An 18,984-nucleotide genomic window follows, 5' to 3' on the forward strand; every position below is an offset into this window, starting at 1 on the left:
TTCTGTTGAAATTGAAGACATCTGTCATTTGTTTTTTTTCTTGTAATGTTTCATCAATTTTCTGGAATGATTTATGCTCTTATTGTTTTTCTAAAGTTAATATGAATGGTATGCATTAAGGATGTCATTTGTCTTTTTGAAAACCTTAACAAATCTTTAGAATCTACTGTTAACTTCCTGATCCTTGTGGCAAAATTTTACTTTCACAAACAAAGATTTCTTAAGAAGATTCCCACTTTTAATGATTTCTTATGTGAAGTTGTTAAATATTTAATCAAATCACTAAGAGTAATTGATAATAGAAAATGTACCTCTTTTTTGAAGAAATATGATGAGATCTTTCATGTACCATGATTAATATCTGTTTGTTGTTGTTTTTTTTTGTTTTTTTTATCTTCTTTCCCGTTGTGCAAAAATGAATCTACTTGCTTAATGTATACATTTTTGGAAATGTTCCAGATTTCTAAGAGGTGCATGTTTGCACTATTGTAAAACAATTATTGAATTAAATAAAAAATAAAAAACTTTTGCTATGTTTAGACTGTCCGTCCAAATCCAATTTTTGTGCATATCCGATTGAAATCTGATCAGATTTAGCTATAGTGTATGAAAGAAAAGGAAAAATAATTGAATTTTTTTTTCTTTTTTTTCACAAAGCTACATTCACATGTGGTTCGAAATCCTATTCAAATCTCTTTTGGAAAACCGTTACAGTCTAACTTACTGCTGTGATCGGATTATGCGTAGTTTATGTGACTTTCTCACCCCACGAAAAATGTAAATGTCACTCGTTGTAATAGGAAACAAGCTGAGATACAATTTTATTTAAATAATTTTTGAGGTATAACAATTGAAAACAAAAATCTAAAGAACATCTAGACGTCATATGTGTGCCATATATGTCATTTTGACTCTGAGTGGTTGAGCATGCAAATTAAACATATGTACTACAAATGTTCTATTCCTAAAACATCACATATAGGATAAATACTTCACATCATGCAAGTTACACACAATATTTAATATTTTATAACGACGGAAAAATATTTTTTACAATAACTCCCAAACCACCTATCCTCCCACCCCTTCCTTATGTAATACTAGCACATATAAAAAATATAAATATGTTGCTTGCATAGAACTTTGGGTTTCCTTTAAAGAAAAATATTCAATTGCCACATGTAATGCACATAACTGTGTCCTCTCTTTTAACAATTTCATTCATTTTGCACCTTTCTTTTGACCTTCTTTTTCTCTTTTGACCTTTCTTTCTTTGTCTCTTTCACTGGTCTAGTTCGTGACTGTCTTGGCTCCGAGGTCGGTAGTGACGTGAGCAGAATTCTCTGATCCGAATGCATGCCTCAATCATCATGTCCTCTGGGACTGTTACTACAATTCGGAAGAAGTTTGGATATTCAAATGCCTGCAGCGAGAAACAACATGGGTGTCAGAATTGAAATATAAAAAGGGTGGAACCAAGCTTTGGTCGGACAATAAAGTGAATGAAGAAATAAGGTAAAATAGGGAGATGAATAATTCACCGTAGCAGGCAAACAGAACACAGATTGCTCAGTGACCAGCCGTTCAGTGAACTCCACATCATTCTGGAATTCTGGGAAGTGTCCAATTTCGATCCCCACCTGAGAATGAGCCAGCATAAAATACATGTAACCTTTGCTAACTTGCAACTTTGCACTCTTTGCAAACATGCTCACTTCTTAATATGGACGTCCTGGTGAGCAAATGTGCCAAGTATGATCGGTGTCTATCAGGCCATTTAAAAAGATAGTTAACCCAAAAATGAAAATTCTGACATTATTTACTAACATTTATATTGTTTCAAAAAGCATAATTGAAGTATTCATAAAAATAGCACAAAATTAATTATTATTTTGAGTCTGATCTTTTCATTGAATCTGTCAATCCAGTTCACAAAACCAGTCTAAATGGAAAACCTGTTCAACTTGCTGACCGGCACAAAGTTTACAGTTGGCATGAAACAGAAATTCACCCAGTTTTATTTTTTTAAATGCGTTTTTTTCTTTTTTTCTTTGTTTTGACCTGCTAGACTTTTTAAACCCTGTCAATTCTTGTGTTCAGATATGCCTCTATCCAATCAACAACCGATGCATCTTGTTTGATAATCTGTTTCACTCGGATGTGCATCACAATAAAGAAGATATATCTCGCTGCTTCTGTTCCATCATGACTTCAACAGATCTCTGGAGGGAGGTTAATTAACTTAAATTTCAGTACCATATTAATTACACTCACCATAATGTACATGGCTCCTGATGGCATCACCGGATTCAGCCCGGGAACAGTTGACAACTCTGAGAAACATATCTCAGAGTTTGACTGAAGAGAATCATAAAAAGTGTGTTATTGTCAGAGTCAGATGCTGAATAGATGTTCTCTCTGAAGCTCTACTCCTCTTACCTTGAGGAAACTGATGGTGCTTTGGTAGAACTCTGATGGCGTGTCATTCAAAATGCTTTCTAATGCTCCCTGAACCACAGTACAGGGTCCTAAAATGCGTTGGCTTAGTTTCACAAGACCCTCTCGAATCTAAAGTGAATATAAGCATTATTGCTTTTTTTGTATTTTTTATATTTCATTCTCTGTTACAGGTGAGAGACTAATACTTACTGCGGTTCCAAATATATTGTTACGATCATGGATGAGGATCCAGCCCATCCTCCAGCCAGGCACCAACCAGCGCTTGGCCAGACCTCCACAGGATAGGATGGGCACGTCACTGCTGAGAGGTGCCAAAGACTGAAAATCACACCCAGAGAAAACCTGCAGAATGACAGCCAACTCATTATAACATTGTAAATAGCAATATTGTTCTTAAAACATATTTATAATATAATATAATAAGAAATTATCGTTATAATTTGACAGATACAGTAGATGATATTCAAAACTTTGGTCTCTTATGCTCACCAAGGCTGCATTTATTTGATAAAAAATACAAAAACAATAATATTGTGAAATTGTGACAGTACTCCAGTCTTTAGTGTCACATGATCCTTCAGAAATAATTTTAATATGCTGATTTGGTGCAAATTTTTTATTATTATTATTATTATTATCAATATTGAACAGCTACTCAATATTTTTGTAGAAAACCATGATACATTTTTTAGGATTCTTTGATGAACAGAAAGTTCAAAATTTATTTGAAAAAAAAAAAATGTTACTGTCACCTATGATCAATTTCAAATGTATAGTTTCTTTAAAAAAAATCTTACGGACACCAAACTTTTGAAGAGTAATGTATATAGTGTATATACACACTGCCATTCAAAAGTTTGGGATCGTTGTAATGTTTTTTAAAGAAACCTGCTACCTCGCACCTGCTTTCACGTTATATTTCTTTACTTTTTTGCGCAGTAGACAATTGTGAAGCTAAAATACTATTATTGTTAGTTGATTTCTAGAATCTTCTGCATGCTGTTACCATGCAGAACATGGACGTTTATAAAGGGTTTTGAGAAAGTTACAAGGGTAGTGAGAGAGAGAATTCCTTTCTTGTAGCCGTTTTGCGGTCGTCCACCTGGCTCTAATTACGATTATGGCTTTATGTCTGGGAGATGGATCCGCCCCATCTCCCATTGGCTACGATACTGTAATTTGCGGTGTTGGCCCTATTTCACAAGCTCAATGTTTTGTTGCTTTTGGTTTTTAACAGGGTCCAGACATCGAGGCCACAAGGGGTGCACAGTACTGTACCAGATGGAACTCAAAAACACATCTAGACAGTCAACACGCAACCTGCAATTAAACAATTGGCCCCTTCTTCTACTTGGCTTCTATATCGCCTCTAATTTCATCTTCACACATGCTCTAACCACAAACACATGAGATGAAAAATGCATAGTCATTGAGGTGATGACTATCTAAGACGATACTAAGCTGAAAAGACACCAATCTCACCCTTCTCTATAGGCCACTACTGTCCAGAGTTGTGGACCTGTTGCCCCCAGCTCTACCTTCACTGTCCTTCATGACCTAAAGCTCAAAATGCTGTCAGGCTTCCATTCACCACACACACAATTCTAATCCTTCCAGTGCTGATGTGGTTTGCTGGTCGAGGCTGAGCTGAGCCAGGAATCCACCCAACAAGAGGATGTTCACTACAGTTGCAGTACACTAAAAAGGGTTTTCATAGTAATGCCATGGAAGAACCATTTTTGATTCCCGATTTTTTTTTCTTACTGTGAACATCACTCTAATAATCTGAAGAAAACAAAATCCACTATCAAGTCGCTTTTGTGCAGCATAAAGTTTATGTGCATGTTAAAGGTTCTTAATGGAGTGTAATAAAATTTGCTACGGTTGAAAAGTGTCTTGCAAGTAAGCCAGACTCGTCCAAGTAATTTAACAGGGGTCATAGGTGAGCTTGGAGTGTGAACTCCATAAAACACCACTGTGAGAAGACCTGAGGTCTGTACCTCATCTAAGATGCTTTGAAAGAGCTTGTAAAATAAAGAGTTCTACGTAAGAAAATGCATCATCATGCAGGCATTTCCGTAATCATAGTGAGCTCACCATGTCTCCATAGATCTCATCAGCAAGGATAGGGATGCAGTTTCTTGACGCCACTAGGCCACACAAAATAATAGCCGATTAATATCATGGATTTTTTCTTTTTGAGATACACATTGTTCATATATTATTTGATTAGAGTAAATCAGTGCATTCACCGGAAAGTATCTTATGCAGGTGATCTTTGGAGAACACTGAGCCACACGGATTGGATGGGTTGTTGATGATCATGCAGGCTGTTTTATCATCAATCAGGCTCTCCAAGTGCTGAAGATCAATCTTCCAGGACTTCTCCGGCTAAAGGATCAAAAGATCAACTGACGTTAGAAAGAAATTCATCTTAGGCATGACACAGTCATCGCTATTGACAAGACGTATTGTAAAAACTTGATAAAAGGGATTATATAAGCATTAAAGAATACTAAAACTATTCAATTCAACAATGCATCCCTATTGCTTAATATACACAAATAAAATTATTCCTCCCCGAACTGTGATAGGATCTATAATATGTTTTTAAGTAAACATTATAATCATTTATCTATAATGTATACATTAAAGCCTACAGAACAACAGTGGTATTATTGAGTGTGTTATTTGCATGTGCGTGTGTGTGACGTACATGGTTGTTTTCAATGATCGGTCCCAGATGTGCACCATATAGGAATGACACAGCATTTTCCCCCCATCCACTCCACAAACCATCCAATAGTAATGTATGCCCCCCTGCCACTCCCTCATCTCATATGAGTGTACACTCGTTGCAAAAAATGCTTTTCTTACTTAGTATTTTTGTCTTGTTTCCTGTCCAGATATCTAAAACTTCTTAAATCAAGATGCATTTACTAGACAAGTAAAATGCCAAGTATTTATCTTAATGCAAAATGAAGTGTTTTTGCTTAAAACAAGCTAAATTATCTGCCAGTGGGGTAAGAAACATAATCTTGTTTCCGTTTGAATTAAGATGATTACTTTTACCCCATTTGCAGATAATTTGGCTTGGTTTAAGCAAAAACTCACTTATTATTTTTTTCAGAAGACAAGACAGAATATCTTTTGCAATTTTACTTATCTAATGCATCATGATTAAATCATTTTTTAGATATTTGGACTGGAAACAAGACAAAAATACTAAGTAAGAATAGCATTTCTTTCTTTTTTTTGCAGTGAGCTGAAAGTGCACATTTTTTCCCTAATGTTGCGATGACAGAAATGTCCTTCTAAAAGAGTCAGTTACATTTTACAGTTTGTTTCATGGTTTCAGACTACACGTGCATCTGATAATGGATTTTGTCTGTGTGATTTACTCACCAGAAGATTGTAGTGCTTCACTTGGATGCCCATAGACACTGCCAGTGTTTTATAGAGGGAGAATCCAGGACATGGAATTAAGATATTGTCCCCTGGGTTACACAACACGCTGATGGCCAACTCTATAGCCTGGCTACATCCACTGGCTAAGATCACATCCTACAGATTTACATACATGTATATTAAAAAATCATGAATTTTTACTCATCTATTTACAAAAGCATTATATAAAAACTATGTAAACATCCTGTAGCTGTGAAATATATACTTTGGAATAAAATGTACTGGTAAACTAAATAAATCTAAATGATTAAATAATCATGATGGATGTGACGCACTTTGCCTTCCAGCGGAGCTTCTGGACAGCTGTAGAAGTTTGCAACAGCGTCTCTGCTCTTTTGGTAACCTGTCAATGTTATTCAAAATGCGGAAATTATTTTTGATTAAGCGCAAAGCATAATACCCTTTTTTTAAATCAGAATAAAAAGCATTAAAGGAATATTTTATTTTGTACACAAAATTCAGCAATTTATTCAGCATTTTACAAATCTTACCAACTGAAGGAGCATAGCCATTGAATTTGTGTGAGTCAATGGCCTCCTTCATTGCCTGCAAAACAGTGTCATCTGTTGGCAAGTTCCCAAACACAGTAGGGTCACCTGGAGGAAGTCCGAAGCATACATTTACATTTATTTTTTCCGCAAAACGAGTCATGCAAATGATACAAGTTAAACGAGACAAAAAACAAACAAACAAACAAGCATTAAGCATTTCATGAAATATTATATAAAAAAATTAAGTTACTGTTTCTCTATAACCAAGCATCATCCATTTTTCAAACACTGGATCACTATTATGGATGCATTTTTAGTTGACATATAACTTACCAATAGATAGAGCAATCATGGGTTTCTCGGAGTTGGGAGTGAGTTTCATCCCGTCCACTATGGCTCGGATGGGGTTGAGTGTTTTTTTGGACATCTCTGAGGCTCTGACGTTCCATCTCGGCCGGTTGCTCTTCAGCTTGGCTGGGTTAACACTCACATGAGTCCGCACGGTCAAATGATGCACGCCGTTTCCATTCATTCCATTGCTGTGGATGCCATCGTTCAGGGGTCCGTTCATTTTTACCACAAAAGACATTTTCTTGGTCTATGCACTTTTGAGAAAGATGACGTCTAAGGAATGAAAAATATGACATTGAAAGAGTAGCCTAAAATATGTTTATACGAATAGCAACTTACGCATAATTTTTTTTTTACGTATGGGGTTCGAATGACGACAAAAACAAAAATGTTATTTTATGTAATAATTATTATTATTTTACTTAATTTATTTACTTACATAAGTGTGAATGTTAACAAATAGGTGTTTCAGCAGAAACTACAGAAATAAGACAAACACCACAATGCAAATATGAAAAATGGCTGGAAAATAAATTAATATGACAAAATACTATTCTACATAATCTGATTAGCCTCTTGTCTAATATTCACCACTGGTGTGACACAAATCTAAAATATCAAAAAGTAATAGGCCTATTGAAACTTACATTGTTTAAAATAATTATGCACAAAAAAAACAATAGCGTAATAATTTTGTATGTATTTTAAACACTAAATTAATAATAATAATAAAAACGAATAGGTCTGGTAGTTTTAAAATCAATATAGGTCTACATAACTTAAAATGTAACATAAATACCTTATAAAGCAGCTTTTTATTTAAAAAAAAAATCACGCTCCAATGGCTGGGAATGAGATAAATAGGTAAATAGATTGATTCATAGACCGAATTTATACAGAACCCCCAAAATGGGTGTTGAACTTTGCCCATATTTTCATTGGTGGAGACTGAGGGCAGTCCAAAACTCCCCCGTTACATCATAAGTCTAAAATTCTGTAGTTTTGGGGTTTAACCTCCTCCTCTTTCTATAAGCTGCGGTGATGCACATGATCTATGCACGCGATCTGATGCTCAGACGCACGAGGAGCGCAAAGTTAGAGAAATGCACATGGCGCTTATGGACTATATATATATATATTTAAAATTTAATTTGTCGCACCTGTTTCCAGGATGCATTTATATCAATTACAAATGTGAGAAACAAAGAACAGTTTAGGTTTAACACTAGTATTTTACATAATCTCGATAATGTTCTCATATCACCAAGAATCATTTGAAGAGTATTCTCTACAGCTGTAATGAGAATGAAAGGGGCTGGTTGCCACATTTGTCTTACATAAGTCAAGCCCACATTTTTAGGGGGACTGGAGTGGTTTTATTAGTGCCAACACTGCATCTATAAGACCAGTGCTATTATGCAGCTACATTTGTTATTATGTGCAAAGCCTTTTGCCAGCTATCCAATATGGAAAAATCAAACTTATTTGTGAAGTTTTTTTTTATATCCCCCACCATCATGCAAATGCTCAAATAAACATTTAGCACATTGGTGTTATGTCTTGTTTTCTATTCATGTGACATCTAGTTAAAAGATTAAACAACTTGTTTGGAATCATTTCAACAAACTGGTTTTGTAAGCTCGATCAATCAAACCAAGTCATTCAAAACACAGTTCATTTGGAAAGCTCCAATCCCAATTCTGTGTAACTATGGAAACGAGTGACAATCACATTTTATTTTTGTGTTTCACATAAAGTAAACAAAGTCAAAAGGGTTTGGAACATGAGGTAAATTATGACAAAATTTCCATTTTGGGTGAACTATCCCCTTAATAAAATGTCATATGGTTAGAAAATAAATAAAAACACGAGTATTAGCTGCTTTTTTTTATCAACCTTAAATGGTAAATTAGCACATCTGACTTCGCTATCTGATGCTATCATGACATGAAAAGTAGTTTGCAATAAGTTTACACATTTAGGGCAGATCAAGTTTACACTCAAGGCAGGTAAACAAACGTTAGAATAGAGTTATACACCGCAATAACCTTGAACTTTAAACCCACAACTCTTTCATGTTTTTTTTACTTGGCATAACAACCTATTAAAAAAACTAAGTCTAAGACAAACCTTAAAACACTTATCTGCCCTGATGAGCTATCTAAGCTGAAAGTAGGGTCAACGCAACCCATGACATAGGTAAACACTGTAAAAATGTTTTTCTACATAGTATTTTTGTCTTAATTTCAGTCCAAATATCAAAATATATAATTTAGACCCCCCCCCCCCATGGAAAGAAGACAAAAACACTAGATAAGAAAAGCATTTTTTTTTTTTTGCTGTGAATTAAGGGTGCGCTTAACTCACATCATAATCCAAAATGTTTGTCCTTACACAACCCTCAAAGTCAATCAAAGAACCATGTCAACATCTATCCACTATCGAAACACCATCCAGAGACCCAGTGATAACCCTGACCCACCAAATGCGTCACTAAACCAACAGCACATTGGAAACCATGTGGTTTTAGATATACTCACTTCATAGGACATTCAGGGCAATCAGGGCAAATGTCTAAGCACAAAAAAAAAACATACAGGAGTCAACATGATATAAATGTTTTGGCATTGACCATCAATAGCTTTAAGGCAAACACTTTGACCTTCATGACGTAAACCGACGTAACCTGCTAAAATCGATGTTTGAGTACCTATGCATCTGAAAAACATGTTATCACTGGCACCTAAGTTTTAGTTAGGGATGAAATTATGGACATCAGAGTCTTCTGAGTCTGAATCTTCTGAGTATGAAGCAGAATACAGTATTTATTTACATCGAATAAGACATATTGACGTTCCGCATCTTTTTCTCCTCCTAAAATATCATGGGTTCTGTATAAATTTGTGGCTCTGGCGCACTCTTCCTTGCTCAGTCTATTAAGGCACACTTGATTTTGAAGCCACTGGGACTGCATGCGGAAGCTTTGACTCTCTTAGGACATTTTTTTTAAGAATGTGTTCACTGGTTCTTCTTGGTTTGGTGGAGACAACAGCAGGTAAAATATGTCCTGCATTGATTCTTGGGTGATGAGGATGACTGTTGGTGGACAGAAGGCAGGGAGCAACTGGTTTCTTTGAGGACACTGGTGAAAAACTAACCTGCTGCATGTAAGACATTGAAATGTTCGTAGAGGATGAACTCAGGTATGAGGACAGTGAGTACTCATGAGGTAAACCGATTAGGTAAAAAAAAAAAAGGTAAAAAAGCTGCATATTTCTCCAACCCTAGTTCAAGTTTTTTCAAACATTCAAACATAATCTGCTAAAAATTGATTTTTGAGAACCTGCTAAAACATATGTTTGAGTACCTATGCATCTGCAAAACATGATGACGACCACGTTCACTAGCACTTTTTCTTTGGCGTCCTCTGTTTTAGTCTCCTTTAGGCTCGTAATCAGGGTCATCAGAGTCTGTTGAGTCTGAATCTTCGGAGTATGAATCAGAATACAGTGTATTTACATCAAATAACACGTATTGATCATGTTCAGCCGCTTGTTCTCCTTCTAAACTGTATGAAGTTGTGGCTCTGACGCACTCTTCCTTGCTCAGTCTATTAAGGCACACTTGAGGTTGAAGCCACTTGGACTGCATGAGGAAGCTTTGACTCTCTAAGGACAGTTTCAGATTGTGTTCACTGGTTCTGCTTGGTTTGGTTAAGACAACAGTAGCTAACGTCTGTCCTGCATTGATTCTTGGGGTGCCAAGTTGCTTTGAAGCTGTGGACTGAGGTGATGATGAGGACTGTTGGTGGACTGAAGGTGAAGGAGTAACTGGTTTCTTTGACACTGGTGTAAGACTGACCTGCTGCATGTAAGACATTGAAATGTTCGTAGAGGATGAATCAGGGTTTGAGGACAACGAGTGCTGGTTTGAAGATGCTTGAGGTTCTGGTGTGTGTGGGAAAAGAGGTGGAGTGCTTTGGGTGGATGTGGGAGTGCATTCTGCCTGTACAGCTTCTCCATCAAGCTCTTCAGAACATTCCTGAAGGATGCTCCTCATTTTTTTGCCATGTCTGGTGCACATCTGCTCTGGAAAACCAGCCTCCCCTTCCTTCTGTTCTGGTTCAGATTGAGACTTCGCCTGTCTGTGCCTCCAACTCAGGTCCTTCTTCACCAGAAGAGTTTGGCTAGAGTCAATCTGATGTATTTCCGAATCTGACAACTGTGTGGACGTAACAATTTCTCCATCACTACAAATCTCCTCCTGAGGTAAAATGATTTCTGTGTTTCTATTGTGCCACAAGCCTTGGGAACTAAAGAGCTCTTTTGTGCTGGTTTGTGAGAATCGTTCCTCCTTTGAGCTGATCTGAGATGGCCTCAAAATTAGGAGTGTATTATGGGATGGTTTAACAACTTTATCGTCCCTTGGTTCCTCACAAGTGTTTGAAAGTGATGGTGTGATACTGTCATCAAGGCTCAGATTTGTTGTTACAGCTGCAATATGGAGAAAATGCCAATGAAAATTAAAAAACCTCAAACTTTCAAAGCTGATAAGACAATTTCCAAGTCAAAACCATATTTCTCACCACTATATAGGAGCCTCTTTAGAACTGTGGCTAGAGACGCACTATCCCTTGAAAGTAATTGTTTCAGGATCTTCTCTCCCCTCCCATACGGATGGGACTGCTTCAATACCTGGACACATTCATATGCAAATGTGGACAGATTAGATGCAATAATAATGTATTTAAAGAAAGGCAATAAACAGACTATTGGGCTGATACTATAAAATCTATATTTTAAGTGTGTTAAATTATATTTCTTAGTCTTTCCTTCCTATGATAAGCACTTAGGCAGCCCAAAGAGAAACCACAAGAGTTTACATTGAAGTTAATGCCAGATACAGTTTATTGTGTATCCAAAATACCAATAATATTGAGAAAAAAACAGTGCATAATGTGGGAATTTTAACTATAAACAAGCCCGAAATGCATTGGTACACTTATTTTGAAATAGCTTTGCTTTACTACTTCCAGCAGCTGATTCCAAAGTTTAAAGTCTGTTAAAAGTCTGTTTTTACATTCCCAAAGTTAAGAACCCTTTAAAATGATAATTTTGTTATACAATTTAAGATTTTTAAGACACTTTAGGCCTTTTTTATCAAACTAATTTCAAGACTTTTCAAGGACCCACAGGACCCCTGACTTGATATTTAGCTAATATATTTACAAATGTAAGTGGTTGGAATAGAAAAATAGCACAAAGAAATAAGTACAAAAAATAGCAATGCCCATCTTAAAAACAACTCAATAATAGAAGCAGCGACTTTAGATACAAATAAACACTAACCTGTTCAATATGTGTAGGTTGTGGTAGGACTTTATCCAGCTCTCTCAAATAGTGTGAGAGTCTCTCCTCCAGTTTCTGTGCATACCGTTCACCGTATTGCTCCTCCATTAAATCCTGCAAAGTTGAATGGTCACATTTGATTTAAAGTTATGAAATCGATGCAACTAGTACTGATATACATAATGTGCCATTCAAAGCATGATTGTGATAAGTATGATATACATTAAAAGTATGATTTACATAACGTTTTTTTAGGACAGCAGGCCATTTTCACTAACCCGAATATAAGTCTCACGCTTGTCCCTGTCTCTTGCCAGACAATGAGCAAAGGACTTGAAATCCTTCAGGTTTTTCTGCATCAGATCCATGTTACTGCGGCTCTAGAAGCATGATTTAAGAAAAAGTAAAGGAACGTGTTAAAAAGCCCAGTAGTCCTAAATGTATTTTTATGTATTTGTGGTGGCCCCTAGTGGAGGAACATTATACTTACACATTTGTGATACTCGGGAAGGCTGTTAGGGAAAATTTTTTCGATCTTGTCAGAGATTTTAGCAGTACTCCGGTCATTCCACAACATCCACATGACAACCTAAAACAAAACAAAAAAGCTTGTGAATTGTAATACAGCTATGCAAAGGCAAACAACTTCATATTTATACAATTTGAAAACTACATATGGCAGCAAGGTAAAGGCACAGTTCACCCAAAAATATGCTCACCCTTATGTTGTTCCATAACTGTATGAGTTTCCTTCTTCAGTTGAACTAAAAAGATGATATTTTAAATAATGCTGGTAGCCAGATAGTTGACAGTAGCTACTGACTTCCATAGTAGGAAAACAAAATACTATGGAAGTCAATGTTGCACGTCAACTGTATGGTTACCAACATTCTTCAAAATATCTTCTTTTGTGTTCAACAGAAGAAAGAAACTCATACAGGTTTGGAACAACATAAGGGTGAGTAAATAATCACTTTTGGGGGGAACTATCCCTTTAATTCTGATGGGTTGATTTATATTTCTTATCAAAGAAAAAAGTCTCACCAGTGTCTGCAGACCAAACATGATCTTCATGTGTTTGATGGGAGTCACTAGTCGTGGCACAAGTGTGTATGTAACATCTAAAAACTCAGTGACTCTCTCAAAGTGCTTGATGTCTCGGCCTTGAACGATCCTCCAGACCTCTGCCGCCACCACACGGATTCTGCACGGCTCTTCAAGGGTCAGAAGATGCCAGTCACCTTCTAGCCATAATGGAGGACCTAGAACTGAAAAAAGTAAAAGTTGATTAGATCTCCCATTCATAGGCCTGTCTCGATTATTGATGAATCGTCTGATCGTGATTATTCGACCTAATCGCAATTATTTGAGATAACCTCAATAATTGTCTAGTTTAAATTTCAATCACATTGTGACATCCAAATCAAAGAAATGTAAGCGCAACAGAACTCGCAACAGAAACCCAACCAGATTTGGCCCAGAATCAAATTGGTTCTGGGTCCATTGATATCTGGTGTTAACAGCATTAAGGTAAAGCATACGAGCCCACTTTATTATATTTTTATTTATAAGTAATATTTAATTCTGTATGGACTTACACTGCCAGTGACATGAACAAAACAAAATTAAATTGTTAATCACAATTATTTACTTCAATAAATCCTCAGAACAAAATTCATGATCGTGAGAAGCCTACCACTTCTTTGATTTTAAACTTGATTCAGTTAGATCTATTATTTTTGTAGCACTTGCACAAACTGTGCAATCAATTTATGATAAAAAAATTAAGTAACAAGTAACACAGCAGTAACTGTGTAATTACACTACAAAGACATTGATTCAATAGATTATACACTTATCAATGTCATGTTTTTAACATGCAGATTTGTTTGGGTAGTTAATAAAAAAAGATATTGTAAGAAACACCTTCTAAGACCTCCATCATCTGTTTAGTCCATGCATATTCAATGATCCATAATGGTAAAGCAGGAATAAGGATAGAGCAGGCTTTCTCCAACCACAGGTTTTCACTCATTCCAGCAAAAGCAGCAGTTTCAGTCTCCAGCACTGTCATGATGTCCAAGCATCAGCTGTTTTCATTGCAGAGCATCTTTTGTGAGCTACTGCATGCAGGAAACATCCAATCATTGACTCTGCGGAGATGATGATGAGCTCCATTTAAAAGTCAAATTTGGTTAGACATGTCCGGACACGTTTAAGAAGTAGGCTAACGTTAGATGGCGGAACAGTTTACTTATACTTATATAACATCAGAGTTAGATATATCACGGAATAATTCAATCCTGATCAGTAATACAGGTCAGTCATGAGCTCAGTGCAATTACTTGTGTGAAAACAGAAATTATTGACTGTCTGTGATGTTTTAAAAAAACGAACCGATCAAGAAACTTTTCAAAATAAGAGAACATTCCATCATCAGCTAAAAGTAACATTTAGATAAACATGAAAATGTATATTTTTTGCTGAGTTTATAAAATAAAATAACCAAATAAAAATAACCAAATAAATAAAAACGTTCTTATTACCCAAAATTAAATAACTAATTATGTATAAATCTTTAAATATATCGTATATGCATTTATTTTCATTCACTTGTAAGTTAAAGGACAAGTAATGTTTGCTGTTTAAATTAAATCTCAATATATCTTTTCAAATAAAATACACAATTTAATATTTAACTTTTAAAACGATTTTTTTTTATCTGGGAAGGTATTTTATTTTGAAAAATAAATGTCTTGCTTAGCTTCACACTTAAAAAAAATCATGACCTAGCGCTTGTTGTTGTTTGATAGTTTGACGTTGGTCACCTAAAAGGTTGATGCAACAGTTTCGGTTATACTTTCATTAAGGAATCGAATAGTTGCTTTTGACGGTGAGTGTCAACTCTTATTTTATTTATGTAACGTTAAATGTCCTTTAGACAACGTTGTAAATGTGTTCTATTCTATTTTCTCTCTCTCTCTGTGTTGTGTGTGTGTGTGTATATAAAATGAGAATAGAACGCATTTTATAATGGATTTTAATATGTAGTCACACTTATTTGTTTTCACGTTACAGTTACACTGTAATCTTTCCAAGCAATATGCCGCCACGTGTTGATGACGTAATGAAACTGTGTTGCGATCTATCCGCAAACCAACAAGTAAAAACCGCAGTGAAGCAGTCTGGAAAAGGAGCAGCGGCAGCTGGTGGTCTAGCTTTTGCAGGAGGCTTAATAGGTGGTCCTCTGGGGATTGCAGTGGGCAAGTACATTCATCCATGCCTTTAGTACAGGTGTCAACCTCATATATATAGTATGTGATGTTTGTATTACCTGCACCTTTGTGTTATTAAGGCGGGGCTGTTGGAGGACTGCTTGGATGCTGGATGACAAGCGGACAATTTAAACCTCTTCCCCAGGTTATCATGGAACTGACACCAGACCAGCAGCACAGACTCTGTGAGGATATTGCAGCTGTCTTGGGCTCAATAACATGGACTGATGTTGCACAGCTGACTGCCCTTGTAATGGGAAATGCCACACTTCAGCAGCAGGTAACTGCTGCTCTTCTGAGCTATATACAGAAGGAACTTCAAGCTGAAGTGCATTATGTTGACTGACACTATCTTCTCAAAAACAAAAAACATTTCAAACCTTATAATCATGTCATACGGGTTGTTTGATTGGATGCTTGAGGACTATAGTTGAAACTGGCACTGCATTTGAATCTGACAAGCACGGTTTACTCTTTAAAATAATTTCCTGGCATAATGTGTAGTTTATTTTCAGAACACTTAGGAAGAATGTGCATATGTGGATGATATTGTTGAATTAATTCCTTTTTATTAAATAATTTAAACTATTTTGTTTGTTTAATAGGACGCCGTGTTAATTTGTAACCAATATTCCCCTGCCCAGTCAAAAGCCTTAAAAACATAATGCTGGCTGCTTTAAAATATATATTTATTAGTACATAGAGTTAGCCAGACACATTAAAATCATGTGTTATAGGGATTGTTTGACTTGATGCTTGAGTACTGTAGTTGAAACTGGCATTAATAATGTTTTTATTGAAATTATATAGTACATTTATTTAAATCTGTCAAGCCCTTTTTGTTCTTTGAAATAATACTGGCATATTGTGTGGTCTATTTTCAGAACACTTAGGAGTGTGTATTATGGAACATGTAGAAATGATATTGTTGAATGAATGCCTTTTTTTGGCTTTTTAAAGTTATTTAATTAAACATTTTTTTTGGTCTGACTCTGACAGAATTCTGCTTGTTAATTTGTAACCAATACTTGCATGCCAAATCAAAAGCCTCAAAAACATAGATTTTGGTTGCTTTAAAATATATATTTATTCATAGTTAGATTTGGCCAGACAGATTAAAAGCATGCAGAGCAAATGTCCATTTTTTTATCCTATCCAACAATTACAGTTTCCTCATCAGGAAATTCATAATAAGGCACCTCCAAGTTGAGAGGTGCAGGACCTTTTCTGATCCTTCCTGAAGCATCGTAATGTGACCCATGGCAGGGACAGTAGTACCCTCCATAATCACCGGCATTTGCTATTGGGACACAGCCGAGATGAGTGCAGACACCAATAACGATGACCCAGGTGGGGTTGCTGACGCGATCTTTGTCATGCTGGGGGTCTCGGAGCTCCGAAAGGTCTACACTCTCCTCAGCTGCGATCTCCTTCTCTGTTCTGTGACGAACAAACAGAGGCTTGCCTCTCCACTTGAAGGTCATGTTTTTCCCTTCTGGGATATCGGACAACTTGACCTCGATTTTGGACAGGGCCAGGACGTCAGCAGAGGCACTCATTGAAGAAATGAATTGGGTCACAACCGTCTTGGCAGCATAGACACCCAACACAGCAGTGGATCCGGTCACCAAGTAAGAGAAGGCCCGTCTAGTTTCACTGCTCTCCTGAGAGGACGCCTTAGGATTCAACACCTCGGGACGCCGATAGTCAGAGAAGTCAGGGATTTTGATGTCTGTGTGAGCGAGACGTGCTCCAAAATGGCCTAAAAGGAGATAAAACAATAGTCATTGGACACACTTAAAAGGGATGGTTACACAAAAATATCTATCTTACTTCTGTTTAACATAAGAGATGGTAAAGCTGCCGTCGGCAACATTTTTTTGATCATATTTAGTGAAATCGACACTATAATCCGACAGAACAACATAAAGTGGTTTTAGAAAATAGCCGAGCTTCTAACTCCACCTGGAGCGTGTTATTTGTTTTGCAAAAATCCACCGCTCCCGGATCATCGGGTCCAATCAGCGCAGGGGTGTGTGAGATCTGATTGTCAATCACAGTACGTGCACACGCCACCCTTCGCGCACGTTACAATCACATGCCTGAAGTTTACGCAGTAAGGAAGAGTGAAGGCGGAAAAGATTCCAGTGGAAGTGACCGTGCCCGTAAATAAACCAGGATCAACAATTGGATCGGCATTTGAAAGGTGGAGAGATTTACGTGATTAAATTGGGTTAAAGCTGGATGCAGAGCTTGCTCATTTCTTCTGGACAGGTAATTGTGCTTTATCAACCAGTTACTTTATTTCTTAGTGCTATGTTAGCAATCTAAGTATGTTTGCCCAAATGTGTTGGTATGGATAGCTAACGTTAGCACTTGTTGGGCAGGTTCGTTAGCTTTGTTTGCACTGAAATCCGTGTGAACGTAACGTGAGATGGATAGTTAAACGTGAGATGGACAGTTAAACATGTCCAGATGAAGGGATACAGTTCACCTTTTTGGAAGAATCAATGCTACTCTATCTTTCTTACGAGAGTAAGAACAGTAGTAAAGCTACTGTTATTGTATGTGCTATCTGATTAGCTCCAAATCCTCCATGGTGTTGATGGATGCTGATGAGACGGGCGCGTTCACAGAAAATCTGCCAGACTTGCCGACTGCAGCTTTAATTTTCATTGCATGGAAAAAAAGATGCAATGAAAGTGAACGGTGACTGTGGCTGCCAGTCCCTAACATTCATCAAGAGTTGCATTCATTTTGGTCTGGGATGTTGTATTGACCGTGGGACAGTAAAGTCTACTTAAGCAAATCCACATCCCAAACACTTTCAATGGGGTTAAGGTCAGGACTCTGTGGTGGTTAATGTGTGAAAATGATTCCTCATGCTCCCTGAACCATTCCTTCACAATTTGAGCCGGATAAATCTTGGCATTGTTATTCTAGAATATGGCCATGGATACCTGAAAATAAATAAATAGCTACACACTGCATCTGTTCGATTTTTAATTTATATATGCATACGTGTATGTAAGTGTGTGTATGTACTGTGTGTATATATGTGTGTATACAGTTGTGTGTATATATATATATATTTTTTTTTTTATGTATGTATACTGTATGTATGTGTAAATACTGAATGTATGTGTATACATATATTATGCAAGTGTGTATAATATAAATAAATAAATATTAGTATATATACACACACACACACACACACACATAATGAATCATGTATTATTATTGTATTTAGAAGGAGCCATCTCGTTTAGACCTTTTTACGTTTATAACATTATTTCGGATGTCATAGCCGAATGTCAAGAGTCTGACAAAGCCTGTTAACAAACATTACCACGTTATATGATCACCTACCGCTCGGAGCACACTTCATCAGCACTTCTTTGTTCACTGGTCCGGGTACTAATGTTTTCAGCGGACCACAAGCCTGCAGGTAAGGGGACAACGTCCCCAAACGAGCGGCCAGGGACATCATTTTGATTTTGACCAGTTAAGAAGGATCCTGACAATTCGTACGGTCACACCGACCTCTGAAGAGAGAGAGCTTGAACAGCGGAAGCTCCTCCTTAAGCA

General features: G+C 36.7%; 4 protein-coding genes across 5 annotated transcripts; 1 reads left to right on the top strand and 3 right to left on the bottom strand.

The window, feature by feature from the left end:
- Positions 1–799: 799 nt before the first annotated feature.
- Positions 800–7,668, bottom strand: tat (tyrosine aminotransferase). Its single transcript, XM_077193586.1, has 12 exons — positions 7,570–7,668; positions 6,753–7,043; positions 6,420–6,524; positions 6,204–6,271; positions 5,866–6,024; positions 4,713–4,851; positions 4,558–4,610; positions 2,650–2,802; positions 2,440–2,568; positions 2,275–2,358; positions 1,542–1,640; positions 800–1,423 (listed from the first exon to the last, which is right to left on the bottom strand). Exons 2-12 carry the CDS (start codon positions 7,006–7,008, stop codon positions 1,283–1,285), a joined length of 1,386 nt encoding a protein of 461 aa, XP_077049701.1. The 5' UTR covers positions 7,009–7,043; positions 7,570–7,668; the 3' UTR covers positions 800–1,282.
- Positions 7,669–9,310: 1,642 nt separating this feature from the next.
- LOC143696832 (uncharacterized) lies at positions 9,311–14,495 on the bottom strand. 2 transcript variants are annotated; one of them, XM_077193577.1, is made up of 8 exons: positions 14,045–14,495; positions 13,163–13,386; positions 12,609–12,707; positions 12,397–12,498; positions 12,119–12,232; positions 11,356–11,464; positions 10,138–11,263; positions 9,311–9,344 (listed from the first exon to the last, which is right to left on the bottom strand). In XM_077193577.1, exons 1-7 carry the CDS (start codon positions 14,190–14,192, stop codon positions 10,203–10,205), a joined length of 1,857 nt encoding a protein of 618 aa, XP_077049692.1. In that variant the 5' UTR covers positions 14,193–14,495; the 3' UTR covers positions 9,311–9,344; positions 10,138–10,202. The 2 variants fall into 2 exon arrangements, with proteins under 2 accessions (XP_077049692.1, XP_077049693.1); XM_077193578.1 differs by lacking the exon at positions 9,311–9,344 and adding an exon at positions 9,381–9,703 and having other exon boundaries at positions 10,393–11,263; positions 14,045–14,324.
- Positions 14,496–14,930: 435 nt separating this feature from the next.
- Positions 14,931–15,829, top strand: LOC143696827 (protein C19orf12 homolog). The gene is made up of 3 exons (XM_077193565.1): positions 14,931–15,011; positions 15,139–15,381; positions 15,474–15,829. Exons 2-3 carry the CDS (start codon positions 15,222–15,224, stop codon positions 15,737–15,739), a joined length of 426 nt encoding a protein of 141 aa, XP_077049680.1. The 5' UTR covers positions 14,931–15,011; positions 15,139–15,221; the 3' UTR covers positions 15,740–15,829.
- A 626-nt stretch (positions 15,830–16,455) lies between these two features.
- LOC143696826 (cytochrome b-c1 complex subunit Rieske, mitochondrial-like) lies at positions 16,456–18,969 on the bottom strand. The gene is made up of 2 exons (XM_077193564.1): positions 18,766–18,969; positions 16,456–17,155 (listed from the first exon to the last, which is right to left on the bottom strand). The coding sequence occupies exons 1-2, from the start codon at positions 18,884–18,886 to the stop codon at positions 16,545–16,547; spliced, it is 732 nt and encodes a 243-aa protein (XP_077049679.1). The 5' UTR covers positions 18,887–18,969; the 3' UTR covers positions 16,456–16,544.
- Positions 18,970–18,984: the final 15 nt, after the last annotated feature.

This window comes from Siphateles boraxobius, unplaced genomic scaffold (assembly GCF_051911475.1).
Source record: "Siphateles boraxobius isolate OS27281-9 unplaced genomic scaffold, OSU_SipBor_1 31, whole genome shotgun sequence".
NCBI lineage: Eukaryota > Metazoa > Chordata > Actinopteri > Cypriniformes > Leuciscidae > Siphateles > Siphateles boraxobius.

Bases quoted from the DNA above. Each gene is read 5' to 3' on its own strand.
- LOC143696832 (XM_077193577.1), bottom strand. From the start codon at position 14,192: ATGACAGTGCTGGAGACTGAAACTGCTGCTTTTGCTGGAATGAGTGAA. The intron at 13,387-14,044 runs GTGTTTCTTACA...TACTTTTTTCAG, and splicing joins GATGATGGAGGTCTTAGAAG to TTCTAGGTCCTCCATTATGG. The intron at 12,708-13,162 runs GTGAGACTTTTT...GTTTTGTTTTAG, and splicing joins TGTTTGGTCTGCAGACACTG to GTTGTCATGTGGATGTTGTG.
- LOC143696827 (XM_077193565.1), top strand. From the start codon at position 15,222: ATGCCGCCACGTGTTGATGACGTAATGAAACTGTGTTGCGATCTATCC. The intron at 15,382-15,473 runs GCAAGTACATTC...TGTGTTATTAAG, and splicing joins TCCTCTGGGGATTGCAGTGG to GCGGGGCTGTTGGAGGACTG.
- LOC143696826 (XM_077193564.1), bottom strand. From the start codon at position 18,886: ATGATGTCCCTGGCCGCTCGTTTGGGGACGTTGTCCCCTTACCTGCAG. The intron at 17,156-18,765 runs GTAGGTGATCAT...ATCTCCTTTTAG, and splicing joins GATGAAGTGTGCTCCGAGCG to GCCATTTTGGAGCACGTCTC.
- tat (XM_077193586.1), bottom strand. From the start codon at position 7,008: ATGTCTTTTGTGGTAAAAATGAACGGACCCCTGAACGATGGCATCCAC. The intron at 6,272-6,419 runs GTAAGATTTGTA...TAACATTGACAG, and splicing joins TGGCTATGCTCCTTCAGTTG to GTTACCAAAAGAGCAGAGAC. The intron at 6,025-6,203 runs GTGCGTCACATC...GTAAATCTGTAG, and splicing joins AAGCTCCGCTGGAAGGCAAA to GATGTGATCTTAGCCAGTGG.